Source organism: Heloderma suspectum, chromosome 10, assembly GCF_057233095.1.
Source record: "Heloderma suspectum isolate Gila_16-S chromosome 10, 16-S_ref, whole genome shotgun sequence".
Classification (NCBI taxonomy): domain Eukaryota; kingdom Metazoa; phylum Chordata; class Lepidosauria; order Squamata; family Helodermatidae; genus Heloderma; species Heloderma suspectum.
Genome location: NC_139467.1, coordinates 17,467,830 through 17,482,602, shown reverse-complemented (window position 1 = coordinate 17,482,602; position 14,773 = coordinate 17,467,830). Strand labels below are relative to the sequence as shown.

The following is a 14,773-nucleotide window of genomic DNA, read 5'->3' as shown; positions in this document are numbered from 1 at the left end:
TGTGTGTGTGTGTGTGTGTTCTTTTCATATTTCAAAGAGGCTGAAATGCCTCCGCTAAGGCTCAGTTCCTGGCAGTAATTGCTTTAAGCTAACATATGCCGGTAGTTTTGGAAATTTTGCCCCACCCCTTTTGCCTTAAGCTCCACCCACAAGTACAATGCAGCTTCCAAGAACTCCCCCAAGATTGAATTCAGACCTCAGGCTGAAAGATGTTCATCACCCGTAGGGTACACACACACACACACACACACACTCACAGATAGGTAGGATAGCACATCAATAACAGCCGTTCAAATCAATAGTTTCCTAATGTGTACTTTATTTCACTGGTATTAGGAACAATTTTGAGATCGTAAGGTGGAAAGATATTTAATTGAGTGAATAATGACAGGACATTATTGCCATAAAATTCCTCAAACAAAGAACAGATGTAAACTTTTAAAGTATTACATTAAAGCTGAGCGTTACATCAAACTCCAAAACTGGTTCAAAAAAATTCAAAAAGTGTATATGAATATTTCAGTGTTGCCAAGTTCGGGCAAATCCTATGATTTTCTACCCTGAGCAAGAAGGTTGAATGCTTTTCTTTTTCCTTGCAGGGCATGCTGGGGAATCCCGAAGCTCTTATGGTAAGAAATTATCCATTCAGGTCCCTGTATTGTTATCACTGTGAAATGTTTGCAGGCTTTAAGAGAAAATAAGAACAGCCATACAGGATCAGGCCCAAAACCTTCTAGTCCAGCATTCTGCCTGGGAAATTCCAGTCCCCATGCCCCACGTGTCGCAGTGGGAAGCCCACAACCTGGACATGAGTGCAATAGTTCCTGCCTGTTTGTGAGCCCTCGCAACTGGTACTGAGAGGCGTAGTTGCTCTGATACTGGAAGTGGTGACAGATGGTCAATAAGAAATGATATATCATCTATTAATGTGTTACTTGTATGGAGGTAGAGTGAGACTGTACTGCTGGCTCTGGCCCCCTTGACGCACATGCACTGGCCATGCCCCCTTGACATCTTTGCATTCAGAAGCAAAGTTGTGCCTGAGTGTGAGTAGCTGATTGCACCTTGGCTCCCCTATAGGGATGTGCAAAAGTCACTTACCTTTTCAAAGGGGTGATTCGTGGTGGGGGGGAGGCGCTCTGAACCTCCCCCCGAAATCCTAACCCGGTTGGCCCCACTCCGCGGAGCCACCGGCCAGGTGCATTCTCAGGCGTGCAAACGGCAACTGCCATTTGCGTTCCTGTTTTTTTGCCGTGATAGGCTACATAAATATTTACATAGCCCATCACAGCAAAAATGGGGAAGTGAATGGTGGCCACAGATGCGGCCGCCATTCGCATAGCAGCATGAACGGCACCAAGTAAGTGCTCCGTTTTGCGTGCCTTTCGCAGGGTGGCAGGGCGGGGGGGCTTCATTTCTCCACGGATTTCAGGGGGCCGAACGCACTGGCATTTGGCGTCACTGAGATCCATGGCGGAATCCTCTGACATCCCTACTCCCCTATGCAGAACTCCACACTGGGGGATAGACATCAGTGGGGCAGGGCATGCATGGTTGAAGGCAGGAGCAGCAAAATGTTCCCGTTCCCCCTTTTTCATTTAACAGTGTTCTATGTGACTAACATATGAACAAAACTCTAGTCCCTGTGCATTTAATGTTGTGAAGACAGAAGTCATCTGGAAACATTGTCTGAAGCCCCATGGTCTCCCAAGGGACATCTATATTTTGTGAAATCTGTCATGTGTGTTTTGTGGATTGTGGGTTGTCATTGGTTCGGGTGTCTGTTCACAGACAGATTCATTTTTTTTTTTATCATGTGGAAAATACGCAAATAATTGCATAAGAGGGTTTGCAAAAATTTACATAATTCACCTTAATAGGAAACAGTTAGCATATTGTCCCCCATTCCACTCAACCTTTCCCTGCGTATATTTTCCAATGAATACATTTGCATAAATTTGAGGAAACCTTTTTTAAAAAAGATCCAAAAATCCATGGACACCACACACGGCCTGACAGTCCACCATGAATTCCACAGGTCGGATTCTTAGAAATCTGAGCTCATTTTAGTCCATCTCAAATTTCTCCAGCATCTCTAGGTATCACTTGAACCCAAATACATGCTCAGCACTCAGCAAGGTTGGAACCTGTCATGCAGTCAGTCTTGCTGTATTTCATTGTGAAACATGAAATATAAGAAGGTTTGTAGCATTACTCCAAGAGTTCCCAAAGACCTCCTAAGCTGCCAGTAAGATAGAATCTACTCAGACATTACACAGAGGGGCAGTGCTTCCCAGACACTGCTATCCATCAGATTATTTCATTTTTCCCATGGAAGACCTGCATGTTCCAAAGGACTGTAGAACAGCACATTGAACATTATTTATTAGGGAAATCCCCCCCCAACACACACACCTCCTTTACTGATCTTCTTGCGAACGTACAAGGAATCCCAGGATTGCCTCATCACAGTCTAAGTACAACTGCTAGATGACCATGACGGCAATTGTGATGAGTATATATTACTCCAGAACTTCTGGAGGGCACCAGATTGCCTATACCTGATGTAGGGCATGATCAAGATGGAGGCATGAAGATGTGCAGTGGAGAGGATTATGTTCTTTTCTTCCTTGCAGAGCATGCTGACTATGTTTACAGGAGGAGGCGGTGGTGATGATGAGGAAGGTGGTGGAGGTCTTAAGGTAAGGAAATATCCATGTCTATGTCACGGCTATTCTTGTGATGAAGTCAGAAGTTAACCTAAAACATGATAGTTGTTGTTGTCCTGGATTTCCATGCAAGATATGCATTGTTGAAAGTATTCTGACACTTTTTAAAGCTGAGAAATATGTCAAAACATTTGGAATGTACCAAAGCTCTTGATTAAGTACGAATTCCCACATTTGCCCGGGAAATTTAGATGAGTGAAGTTCATACTTGAATTTACAAAGCTCCAATTCCACAAGCTTCCATACTTAATATATACATTTTGGTATCTGGTGAAATACTGGACCCTTTAAGGAGGCCCTGGGAGGAGCTCTGCTCTTATATGTTCTTGTTGAGATGATAGGTAGACAGACAGGCAGGCAGGCAGGCAGGCAGGCAGGCAGGCAGGCAGGCAGACAGAGGACAGAGTAATTTCAAAATATGTTTAGTGCTAAACATTTTGGCTTCTGCCCTCATCAGTAGCTGCAATGTTAGATGGATACCAAGAGTGGCACTTTGGAATGCTGGGAGATGAAACTTCCTTAGAAGAAAAAGCAGAGGTGTGAGTGGTATAAAGCTTATGAAGTGCCCTCCAGGTTAAGGCCATGCAGATTAGGAGTCCTGAGCGTGTAGATCCAGAAGTTTTCCTTTCTTTCAAGTATGTCAGTGTCCTTTATTTATTCGATTGGAATAATTGTAAGTCAGAGAGACTGTGTCCAGGTGGATTAAACTGTCTTGCAAGAGGCCGCTGTATGGTGTTTTTTTTTAGAATTGCAGATGTGTGGATAAGAAATCCTGTTCTTAGATCCATGGTAGTTCTTCCTACTTCGCTCCCCAACAGCCCCTAAAAGCTGAGTTGACAAAAGTGGCCTTGATGTTGAGGACCCCAAGGATGTTGGTCACAGGGACTTCAGTGTTGATGCTGAGATTGCCTTGATGGGGACAGACAGGGTTCCTGACCACCCTATCAACTGTGGAGCTCTTCTAACTTGTCGTTGGCCAAATCCATTTATGTTAAACTCTCAGGTGGGACAGGGTTTACTTTCATTGCCTGATGGTCAGGATTTGTATTCCCTTTGATTTACAGTTCAGGAGGTTAATCCACCATTCCAAGTGGTGGCTAGAGACTGGCTACTGAGTGCTTCTTGGAAGAAGGTTGACATGATGGCATGGTGTCCCAGTTTCAGCCCACCTTCTGTTTTTAATGTTTCCCTTGTCACTTTGTGGCTTTTACTCTCTTTCTTACTCTCCCTCTCTCACCCCCCCACCCTCTCGCTCTCTCTGTGTGACTACAAGGTCTGTGGAACCTCAGGCCTGTGGGTCAAATCCAGCCAAGCTGGGGTCACAATCCTGCTCTTCAGGATTCCCCAGAAGGTGATGCCTCCTTTGCCTGGTCCCACCCCCTTTCCCCTACCTCCAATCATTTGGTGGTTTCCTAGCTTTTCTGTGTGTGTGTGTGTTCTTTTCATATTTCAAAGAGGCTGAAATGCCTCCGCTAAGGCTCAGTTCCTGGCAGTAATTGCTTTAAGCTAACATATGCTGGTAGTTTTGGAAATTTTGCCCCACCCCTTTTGCCTTAAGCTCCACCCACAAGTACAATGCAGCTTCCAAGAACTCCCCCAAGATTGAATTCAGACCTCAGGCTGAAAGATGTTCATCACCCGTGGGGTACACACACACACACACACACACACACACAGATAGGTAGGATAGCACATCAATAACAGCCGTTCAAATCAATAGTTTCCTAATGTGTACTTTATTTCACTGGTATTAGGAACAATTTTGAGATCGTAAGGTGGAAAGATATTTAATTGAGTGAATAATGACAGGACATTATTGCCATAAAATTCCTCAAACAAAGAACAGATGTAAGCTTTTAAAGTATTACATTAAAGCTGAGAGTTACATCAAACTCCAAAACTGGTTCAAACAAAATTCAAAAAGTGTATATGAATATTTCAGTGTTGCCAAGTTTGGGCAAATCCTATGATTTTCTACCCTGAGCAAGAAGGTTGAATGTTTTTCTTTTTCCTTGCAGGGCATGCTGGGGAATCCCGAAGCTCTTATGGTAAGAAATTATCCATTCAGGTCCCTGTATTGTTATCACTGTGAAATGTTTGCAGGCTTTAAGAGAAAATAAGAACAGCCATACAGGATCAGGCCCAAAGCCTTCTAGTCCAGCATTCTGCCTGGGAAATTCCAGTCCCCATGCCCCACGTGTTGCAGTGGGAAGGCCACAACCTGGACATGAGTGCAATAGTTCCTGCCTGCTTGTGAGCCCTCGCAACTGGTACTGAGAGGCGTAGTTGCTCTGATAGTGGAAGTGGTGACAGATGGTCAATAAGAAATGATATATCATCTAATAATGTGTTACTTGTATGGAGGTAGAGTGAGACTGTACTGCTGGCTCTGCCCCCCTTGACGCACACGCACTGGCCATGCCCCCTTGACATCTTTGCATTCAGAAGCAAAGTGGTGCCTGTGTGTGAGTAGCTGATTGCACCTTGGCTCCCCTATAGGGATGTGCAAAAGTCACTTACCTTTTCAAAGGGGTGATTCGTGGTGGGGGGGAGGCGCTCCGAACCTCCCCCCTAAATCCTAACCCAGTTGGCCCCACTCCGCGGAGCCACCGGCCAGGTGCATTCTCAGGCGTGCAAACGGCAGCTGCCATTTGCGTTCCTGTTTTTTTGCCATGATAGGCTACATAAATATTTACATGGCCCATCACGGCAAAAGTGGGGAAGTGAATGGTGGCCACAGATGCGGCTACCATTCACAAAGCAGCATGAACGGCACCAAGTAAGTGCTCCGTTTCGTGCGCCTTTCGCAGGGTGGCGGGGTGGGGGGCTTCATTTCTCCATGGATTTCAGGGGGCCGAACGCATTGGCATTTGGCGTCACTGAGATCCGTGGTGGAATCCTCTGACATCCCTACTCCCCTATGCAGAACTCCACACTGGGGGATAGACATCAGTGGGGCAGGGCATGCATGGTTGAAGACAGGAGCAGCAAAATGTTCCCGCTCCCCCTTTTCCATTTAACAGCTTTCTATGTGAGTAACATATGAACAGAACTCTAGTCCCTGTGCATTTAATGTTGTGAAGACAGAAGTCATCTGGAAACATTGTCTGAAGCCCCGTGGTCTCACGAGAGACATCTGGATTTTGTGAAATCTGGCCTGTGTGTCTTTTGTGGATTGTGCAGTGTCATTGGTTCTGGTGTCCATTCACAGACAGATTCATTTATTTTCATCATGTGGAAAATATACGCAAATAATTCCGTAAGAGGGTTTGCAACAATTTAAATAATTTACCTTAGTACGAAACATTTAGCATATTGTCCTGCATTCCATTTAACTTTTCCCTGCGTATATTTTCCAATGAATACCTTTGCATAAATTTGAGGAAAGCTTTTTTTAAAAAATGATCCAAGAATCCATGGACACCACACACAGCCTGACAGTCCACAGTTGTCAGGAATGCCTTTGCTGCCTACTAATTCCTTCAAATCGCCAGAATCAACAGTCAGACAAAAGGGCTGCTTTCCAAGGCTTTAATTCCTTTCAACCCAATGAAGCTTACAGATGCTAATTGCCTGAGACTCAGAGGAAATACAAAGGGACAGCCAACTAGGGGTTTCTAAGAGTTAGGATGTCAGTTGGTCTCCATTTGGGGAAAAGCGTGGCAAATCTCTGAACTTAAAGAGTGGGAGGGGAGGATCTCCCCCTCTCCCATCGGGCCCCAGGGGGCAGCTGTTGATGTTGAGCCAATCGGGCTGAGCACCTAAGCTCGGCTCCCGCAGCCTCTCGCTTGTGCCTGCGGCTGCTCCTCACATCTAAAACCTCAACTTCTCCCTCCCTTTCCATGCCAGGGTCACTGTTGCTCCTAGGAATGTGAGTGGGGGGGCTCCCCCTCCAACTGTGCCTCTGAACTCTGAGAGAGTTCCTCTCCCACCGATTGTATCTCCTCCTCAAAATCAGAGCTGCTTTGGGACTCTATGGGCACAGATTCCACCCTGACAACAGTGGATTCTGTAGGTCAGATTCTTAGAAATCTGAGCTCATTTTAGCCATCTCAAATTTCGCCAGCATCCCTAGGTATCACTTGAACCCAAATACATGCTCAGCCCTCAGCAAGGTTGGAACCTGTCATGCAGTCAGTCTTGCTGTATTTCATTGTAAAAACATGAAATATAGAAAGGTTTGTAGCATTATTCCAAGAGTTCCCAAAGACCTTCTAAGCTGTCAGCAAGCTAGAATCTACCCAAACATTACACAGAGGGCCTGTGCTTCCCAGACAGAGCTGTCCACCAGATTCTATCACTTTTGCCATGGAAGGAAGACCTGCATGTTCTGAAGGACTGTAGGATAGCACGTTGAACATTATTCATTAGGGAAATCCCCCTCCCCCCCCCACAAACACACATTCCTCCTTTTCTGATCTTCTTGAGAATCTCCAAGGAATCCCAGGATTGCCTCATCACAGTTTCAATACAACTGCTAGATGACCATGATGACAATTGTGATTAGTATATATTAGCCCCAAACGTCTGGAGGGCACCAGATTGCCTATACCTGATGTAGGGCATCAAGATGGAGACATGGATATGTGCACTGGAGAGGATTATGCTCTTTTCTTCCTTACAGAGCTTGCTGCCTATGCTTGGAGGAGGAGGTGGTGGTGACGACGAGGAAGGTGGCGGAGGTCTTAAGGTAAGGAAATATCCATGTCTATGTCAGGGCTATTCTTGTGATGAAGTCAGAAGTTAACCTAAAACATGATAGTTGTTATTGTCCTGGATTTTCATGCAAGATATGCATTGTTGAAAGTATTCTGACACTTTTTAAAGCTGAGAAATATGTCAAAACTTTTGGAACTTACCAAAGCTCTTGATTAAGTACCAATTCCCACATTTGCCTGGGAAATTTAGATGAGTGAAGTTCATACTTGAATTTGCAAAGCTCCAATTCCACAAGCTTCCATACTTAATATATACATTTTGGTATCTGGTGAAATACTGGACCCTTTAAGGAGGCCCTGGGAGGAGCTCTGCTCTTATATGTTCTTGTTGAGATGATAGGTAGACAGGCAGGCAGGCAGGCAGGCAGGCAGGCAGGCAGGCAGACAGACAGACAGACAGAGGACAGTGTAATTTCAAAATATGTTTAGTGCTAAACATTTTGGCTTCTGCCCTCATCAGTAGCTGCAATGTTAGATGGATACCAAGAGTGGCACTTTGGAATGCTGGGAGATGAAACTTCCTTAGAAGAAAAAGCAGAGGTGTGAGTGGTATAAAGCTTATGAAGTGCCCTCCAGGTTAAGGCCATGCAGATTAGGAGTCCTGAGCGTGTAGATCCAGAAGTTTTCCTTTCTTTCAAGTATGTCAGTGTCCTTTATTTATTTGATTGGAATAACTGTAAGTCAGAGAGACTGTGTCCAGGTGGATTAAACTGCCTTGCAAGAGGCCGCTGTACGGTGTGTTTTTTTAGAATTGCAGATGTGTGGATAAGAAATCCTGTTCTTAGATCCATGGTAGTTCTTCCTATTTCGCTCCCCAACAGCCCCTAAAAGCTGAGTTGACAAAAGTGGCCTTGATGTTGAGGACCCCAAGGATGTTGGTCACAGGGACTTCAGTGTTGATGCTGAGATTGCCTTGATGGGGACAGACAAGGTTCCTGACCACCCTGTCAACAGTGGAGCTCTTCTAACTTGTCGTTGGCCAAATCCATTTATGTTAAACTCTCAGGTGGGACAGGGTTTACTTTCATTGCCTGGTGGTCAGGATTTGTATTCCCTTTGATTTACAGTTCAGGAGGTTAATCCACCATTCCAAGCGGTGGCTAGAGACTGGCTACTGAGTGCTGCTTGGAAGAAGGTTGACATGATGGCATGGTGTCCCAGTTTCAGCCCACCTTCTGTTTTTAATGTTTCCCTTGTCACTTTGTGGCTTTTACTCTCTTTCTTACTCTCCCTCTCCCCCACGCTCTCGCGCTACTCTCACGCTACTCTCCCGCACGCTCTCGCGCTCCCTCTGTGACTACAAGGGCTGTTGAACCTCAGGCCTGTGGGTCAAATCCAGCCAAGCTGGGGTCACAGTCCTGCTCTTCAGGATTCCCCAGAAGGTGATGCCTCCTTCACCTGGTCCAACCCCCTTTCCTCTGACCTCCAATCATTTGGTGGTTTCCCAGCTTTTCTCTGTGTGTATGTGTGTGTGTTCTTTTCATATTTCAAAGAGGCTGAAATGCCTCCGCTAAGGCTCAGTTCCTGGCAGTAATTGCTGTAAGCTAACATATGCTGGTAGTTTTGGAAATTTTGCCCCACCCCTTTTGCCTTAAGCTCCACCCACAAGTACAATGCAGCTTCCAAGAACTCCCCCAAGATTGAATTCAGACCTCAGGCTGAAAGATGTTCATCACCCGTGGGGTACACACACACACACACACACAGATAGGTAAGATAGAACATCAATAACAGCCGTTCAAATCAATAGTTTCCTAATGTGTACTTTATTTCACTGGTATTAGGAACAATTTTGAGATCGTAAGGTGGAAAGATATTTAATTGAGTGAATAATGACAGGACATTATTGCCATAAAATTCCTCAAACAAAGAACAGATGTAAGCTTTTAAAGTATTACATTAAAGCTGAGAGTTACATCAAACTCCAAAACTGGTTCAAACAAAATTCAAAAAGTGTATATGAATATTTCAGTGTTGCCAGGTTCGGGCAAATCCTATGATTTTCTACCCTGAGCAAGAAGGTTGAATGCTTTTCTTTTTCCTTGCAGGGCATGCTGGGGAATCCCGAAGCTCTTATGGTAAGAAATTATCCATTCAGGTCCCTGTATTGTTATCACTGTGAAATGTTTGCAGGCTTTAAGAGAAAATAAGAACAGCCATACAGGATCAGGCCCAAAGCCTTCTAGTCCAGCATTCTGCCTGGGAAATTCCAGTCCCCATGCCCCACGTGTCGCAGTGGGAAGGCCACAACCTGGACATGAGTGCAATAGTTCCTGCCTGCTTGTGAGCCCTCGCAACTGGTACTGAGAGGCGTAGTTGCTCTGATACTGGAAGTGGTGACAGATGGTCAATAAGAAATGATATATCATCTATTAATGTGTTACTTGTATGGAGGTAGAGTGAGACTGTACTGCTGGCTCTGCCCCCCTTGACGCACACGCACTGGCCATGCCCCCTTGACATCTTTGCATTCAGAAGCAAAGTGGTGCCTGTGTGTGAGTAGCTGATTGCACCTTGGCTCCCCTATAGGGATGTGCAAAAGTCACTTACCTTTTCAAAGGGGTGATTCGTGGTGGGGGGGAGGCGCTCTGAACCTCCCCCCGAAATCCTAACCCGGTTGGCTCCACTCCGCGGAGCCACCGGCTGGGTGCATTCTCAGGCATGCAAATGGCAGATGCCATTTGCGTTCCTGTTTTTTTGCCGTGATAGGCTACATAAATATTTACATAGCCCATCACAGCAAAAATGGGGAAGTGAATGGTGGCCACAGATGCGGCCGCCATTTGCAAAGCAGCATGAACGGCACCAAGTAAGTGCTCTGTTTTGTGCGCCTTTCGCAGGGTGGCAGGGCGGGGGGGCTTCATTTCGCCACGGATTTCAGGGGGCCGAACGCTTTAGCATTTGGCGTCACTGAGATCCGTGGCAGAATCCTCTGACATCCCTACTCCCCTATGCAGAACTCCACACTAGAGGATAGACATCAGTGGGGCAGGACATGCATGGTTGAAGGCAGGAGCAGCAAAATATTCCCGCTCCCCCTTTTTCATTTAACAGTGTTCTATGTGACTAACATAAGAACAAAACTCTAGTCCCTGTGCATTTAATGTTGTGAAGACTGAAGTCATCTGGAAACATTGTCTGAAGTTCCGTGGTCTCACGAGGGACATCTAGATTTTGTGAAATCTGTCATGTGTGTTTTGTGGATTGTGGGTTGTCATTGGTTCGGGTGTCTGTTCACAGACAGATTCTTTTTTTTTTTTTATCATGTGGAAAATACGCAAATAAATGCATAAGAGGGTTTGCAACAATTTACATAATTTACCTTAGTAGGAAACAGTTAGCATATTGTCCCCCATTCCACTCAACCTTTCCCTGCGTATATTTTCCAATGAATACATTTGCATAAATTTGAGGAAACCTTTTTTAAAAAAGATCCAAAAATCCATGTTCACCACACACGGCCTGACAGTCCACCGTGAATTCCACAGGTCGGATTCTTAGAAATCTGAGCTCATTTTAGTCCATCTCAAATTTCTCCAGCATCCCTAGGTATCACTTGAACCCAAATACATGCTCAGCACTCAGCAAGGTTGGAACCTGTCATGCAGTCAGTCTTGCTGTATTTCATTGTGAAACATGAAATATAAGAAGGTTTGTAGCATTACTCCAAGAGTTCCCAAAGACCTCCTAAGCTGCCAGTAAGCTAGAATCTACTCAGACATTACACAGAGGGGCAGTGCTTCCCAGACACTGCTATCCATCAGATTATTTCATTTTTCCCATGGAAGACCTGCATGTTCCGAAGGACTGTAGAACAGCACATTGAACGTTATTCATTAGGGAAATCCCCCCCCAACACACACACCTCCTTTACTGATCTTCTTGCGAACGTACAAGGAATCCCAGGATTGCCTCATCACAGTCTAAGTACAACTGCTAGATGACCATGATGGCAATTGTGATGAGTATATATTACTCCAGAACTTCTGGAGGGCACCAGATTGCCTATACCTGATGTAGGGCATGATCAAGATGGAGGCATGAAGATGTGCAGTGGAGAGGATTATGTTCTTTTCTTCCTTGCAGAGCATGCTGACTATGTTTACAGGAGGAGGCGGTGGTGATGACGAGGAAGGTGGTGGAGGTCTTAAGGTAAGGAAATATCCATGTCTATGTCAGGGCTATTCTTGTGATGAAGTCAGAAGTTTACCTAAAACATGATAGTTGTTGTTGTCCTGGATTTCCATGCAAGATATGCATTGTTGAAAGTATTCTGACACTTTTTAAAGCTGAGAAATATGTCAAAACATTTGGAATGTACCAAAGCTCTTGATTAAGTACGAATTCCCACATTTGCCCGGGAAATTTAGATGAGTGAAGTTCATACTTGAATTTACAAAGCTCCAATTCCACAAGCTTCCATACTTAATATATACATTTTGGTATCTGGTGAAATACTGGACCCTTTAAGGAGGCCCTGGGAGGAGCTCTGCTCTTATATGTTCTTGATGAGATGATAGGTAAACAGACAGACAGACAGACAGACAGACAGAGGACAGTGTAATTTCAAAATATGTTTAGTGCTAAACATTTTGGCTTCTGCCTTCATCAGTAGCTGCAATGTTAGATGGAAACCAAGAGTGGCACTTTGGAATGCTGGGAGATGAAACTTCCTTAGAAGAAAAAGCAGAGGTGTGAGTGGTATAAAGCTTATGAAGTGCCCTCCAGGTTAAGGCCATGCAGATTAGGAGTCCTGAGCGTGTAGATCCAGAAGTTTTCCTTTCTTTCAAGTATGTCAGTGTCCTTCATTTATTTGATTGGAATAATTGTAAGTCAGAGAGACTGTGTCCAGGTGGATTAAACTGCCTTGCAAGAGGCCGCTGTATGGTGTTTTTTTTTAGAATTGCAGATGTGTGGATAAGAAATCCTGTTCTTAGATCCATGGTAGTTCTTCCTACTCCACTCCCCAACAGCCCCTAAAAGCTGAGTTGACAAAAGTGGCCTTGATGTTGAGGAGTGTGGTGTAGTGGCAAGAGTGTTGGACTAGGAGCCGGGAGATCCGGGTTCTAGTCCCCACTCGGCCATGGAAGCTCACTGGGTGACTTTGGGCCAGTCACATACTCTCAGCCCAATCCACCTCACAGGGTTGTTGTTGTGAGGATAAAATGGAGAGGAGGATAATGTAAGCCGCCTTGGGTTCCTCGCAAGATGATAAAAGGCGGAGTATAAATGCAATAAATAAATAAATGTTGGTCACAGGGACTTCAGTGTTGATGCTGAGATTGCCTTGATGGGGACAGACAGGGTTCCTGACCACCCTATCAACAGTGGAGCTCTTCTAACTTGTCGTTGGCCAAATCCATTTATGTTAAACTCTCAGGTGGGACAGGGTTTACTTTCATTGCGTGATGGTCAGGATTTGTATTCCCTTTGATTTACAGTTCAGGAGGTTAATCCACCATTCCAAGCGGTGGCTAGAGACTGGCTACTGAGTGCTGCTTGGAAGAAGGTTGACATGATGGCATGGTGTCCCAGTTTCAGCCCACCACCTTCTGTTTTTAATGTTTCCCTTGTCACTTTGTGGCTTTTACTCTCTTTCTTACTCTCCCTCTCTCACCCCCTCCCCACCCTCTCGCTTTCTCTGTGTGACTACAAGGGCTGTGGAACCTCAGGCCTGTGGGTCAAATCCAGCCAAGCTGGGGTCACAATCCTGCTCTTCAGGATTCCCCAGAAGGTGATGCCTCCTTCGCCTGGTCCCACCCCCTTTCCCCTGATCTCCAATCATTTGGTGGTTTCCCAGCTTTTCTCTGTGTGTGTGTGTGTGTGTGTGTTCTTTTCATAGTTCAAAGAGACTGAAATGCCTCCGCTAAGGCTCAGTTTCTGGCAGTAATTGCTTTAAGCTAACATATGCTGGTAGTTTTGGAAATTTTGCCCCACCCCTTTTGCCTTAAGCTCCACCCACAAGTACAATGCAGCTTCCAAGAACTCCCCCAAGATTGAATTCAGACCTCAGGCTGAAAGATGTTCATCACCCGTGGGGTACACACACACACTCACAGATAGGTAGGATAGCACATCAATAACAGCCGTTCAAATCAATAGTTTCCTAATGTGTACTTTATTTCACTGGTATTAGGAACAATTTTGAGATCGTAAGGTGGAAAGATATTTAATTGAGTGAATAATGACAGGACATTATTGCCATAAAATTCCTCAAACAAAGAACAGATGTAAACTTTTAAAGTATTACATTAAAGCTGAGAGTTACATCAAACTCCAAAACTGGTTCAAACAAAATTCAAAAAGTGTATATGAATATTTCAGTGTTGCCAAGTTCGGGCAAATCCTATGATTTTCTACCCTGAGCAAGAAGGTTGAATGCTTTTCTTTTTCCTTGCAGGGCATGCTGGGGAATCCCGAAGCTCTTATGGTAAGAAATTATCCATTCAGGTCCCTGTATTGTTATCACTGTGAAATGTTTGCAGGCTTTAAGAGAAAATAAGAACAGCCATACAGGATCAGGCCCAAAGCCTTCTAGTCCAGCATTCTGCCTGGGAAATTACAGTCCCCATGCCCCACGTGTTGCAGTGGGAAGGCCACAACCTGGACATGAGTGCAATAGTTCCTGCCTGCTTGTGAGCCCTCGCAACTGGTACTGAGAGGCGTAGTTGCTCTGCCTCTGATACTGAAGTGGTGACAGATGGTCAATAAGAAATGATATATCATCTATTAATGTGTTACTTGTATGGAGGTAGAGTGAGACTGTACTGCTGGCTCCGCCCCCCTTGATGCACACGCACTGGCCATGCCCCCTTGACATCTTTGCATTCAGAAGCAAAGTGGTGCCTGTGTGTGAGTAGCTGATTGCACCTTGGCTCCCCTATAGGGATGTGTAAAAGTCACTTACCTTTTCAAAGGGGTGATTCGTGGTGGGGGGGAGGTGCTCCGAACCTCCCCCCGAAATCCTAACCCCGTTGGCCCCTCTTCGCGGAGCCACCGGCCGGGTGCATTCTCAGGCGTGCTAATGGCAGCTGCCATTTGCATTCCTGTTTTTTTGCCGTGATAGGCTACATAAATACTTACATAGCCCATCACGGCAAAAATGGGGAAGTGAATGGTGGCCACAGATGCGGCCGCCATTCGCAATTTCACAAAGCAGTGTGAACGGCACCAAGTAAGTGCTCTGTTTCGTGCGCCTTTCGCAGGGTGGCAGGGCGGGGGGGGCTTCATTTCGCCACAGATTTCAGGGGGCCGAATGCACTGGCATTTGGCATCACTGAGATCCGTGGCGGAATCCTCTGACATCCCTACTCCCTTATGCAGAAC

General features: G+C 45.4%; 1 protein-coding gene across 1 annotated transcript in view; it reads left to right on the top strand.

The window, feature by feature from the left end:
* LOC146337839 (uncharacterized) overlaps window positions 1–14,773 on the top strand; it is a 55,080-nt gene that overhangs the window by 6,360 nt on the left and 33,947 nt on the right. The window contains exons 4-11 of the mRNA XM_084816324.1: window positions 600–629; window positions 2,637–2,702; window positions 4,748–4,777; window positions 7,354–7,419; window positions 8,310–8,453; window positions 9,496–9,525; window positions 11,534–11,599; window positions 13,848–13,877. Coding sequence (XP_084672450.1) covers window positions 600–629; window positions 2,637–2,702; window positions 4,748–4,777; window positions 7,354–7,419; window positions 8,310–8,453; window positions 9,496–9,525; window positions 11,534–11,599; window positions 13,848–13,877 — 462 coding nt within the window. The remainder of the gene's footprint in view (window positions 1–599; window positions 630–2,636; window positions 2,703–4,747; window positions 4,778–7,353; window positions 7,420–8,309; window positions 8,454–9,495; window positions 9,526–11,533; window positions 11,600–13,847; window positions 13,878–14,773) is intronic.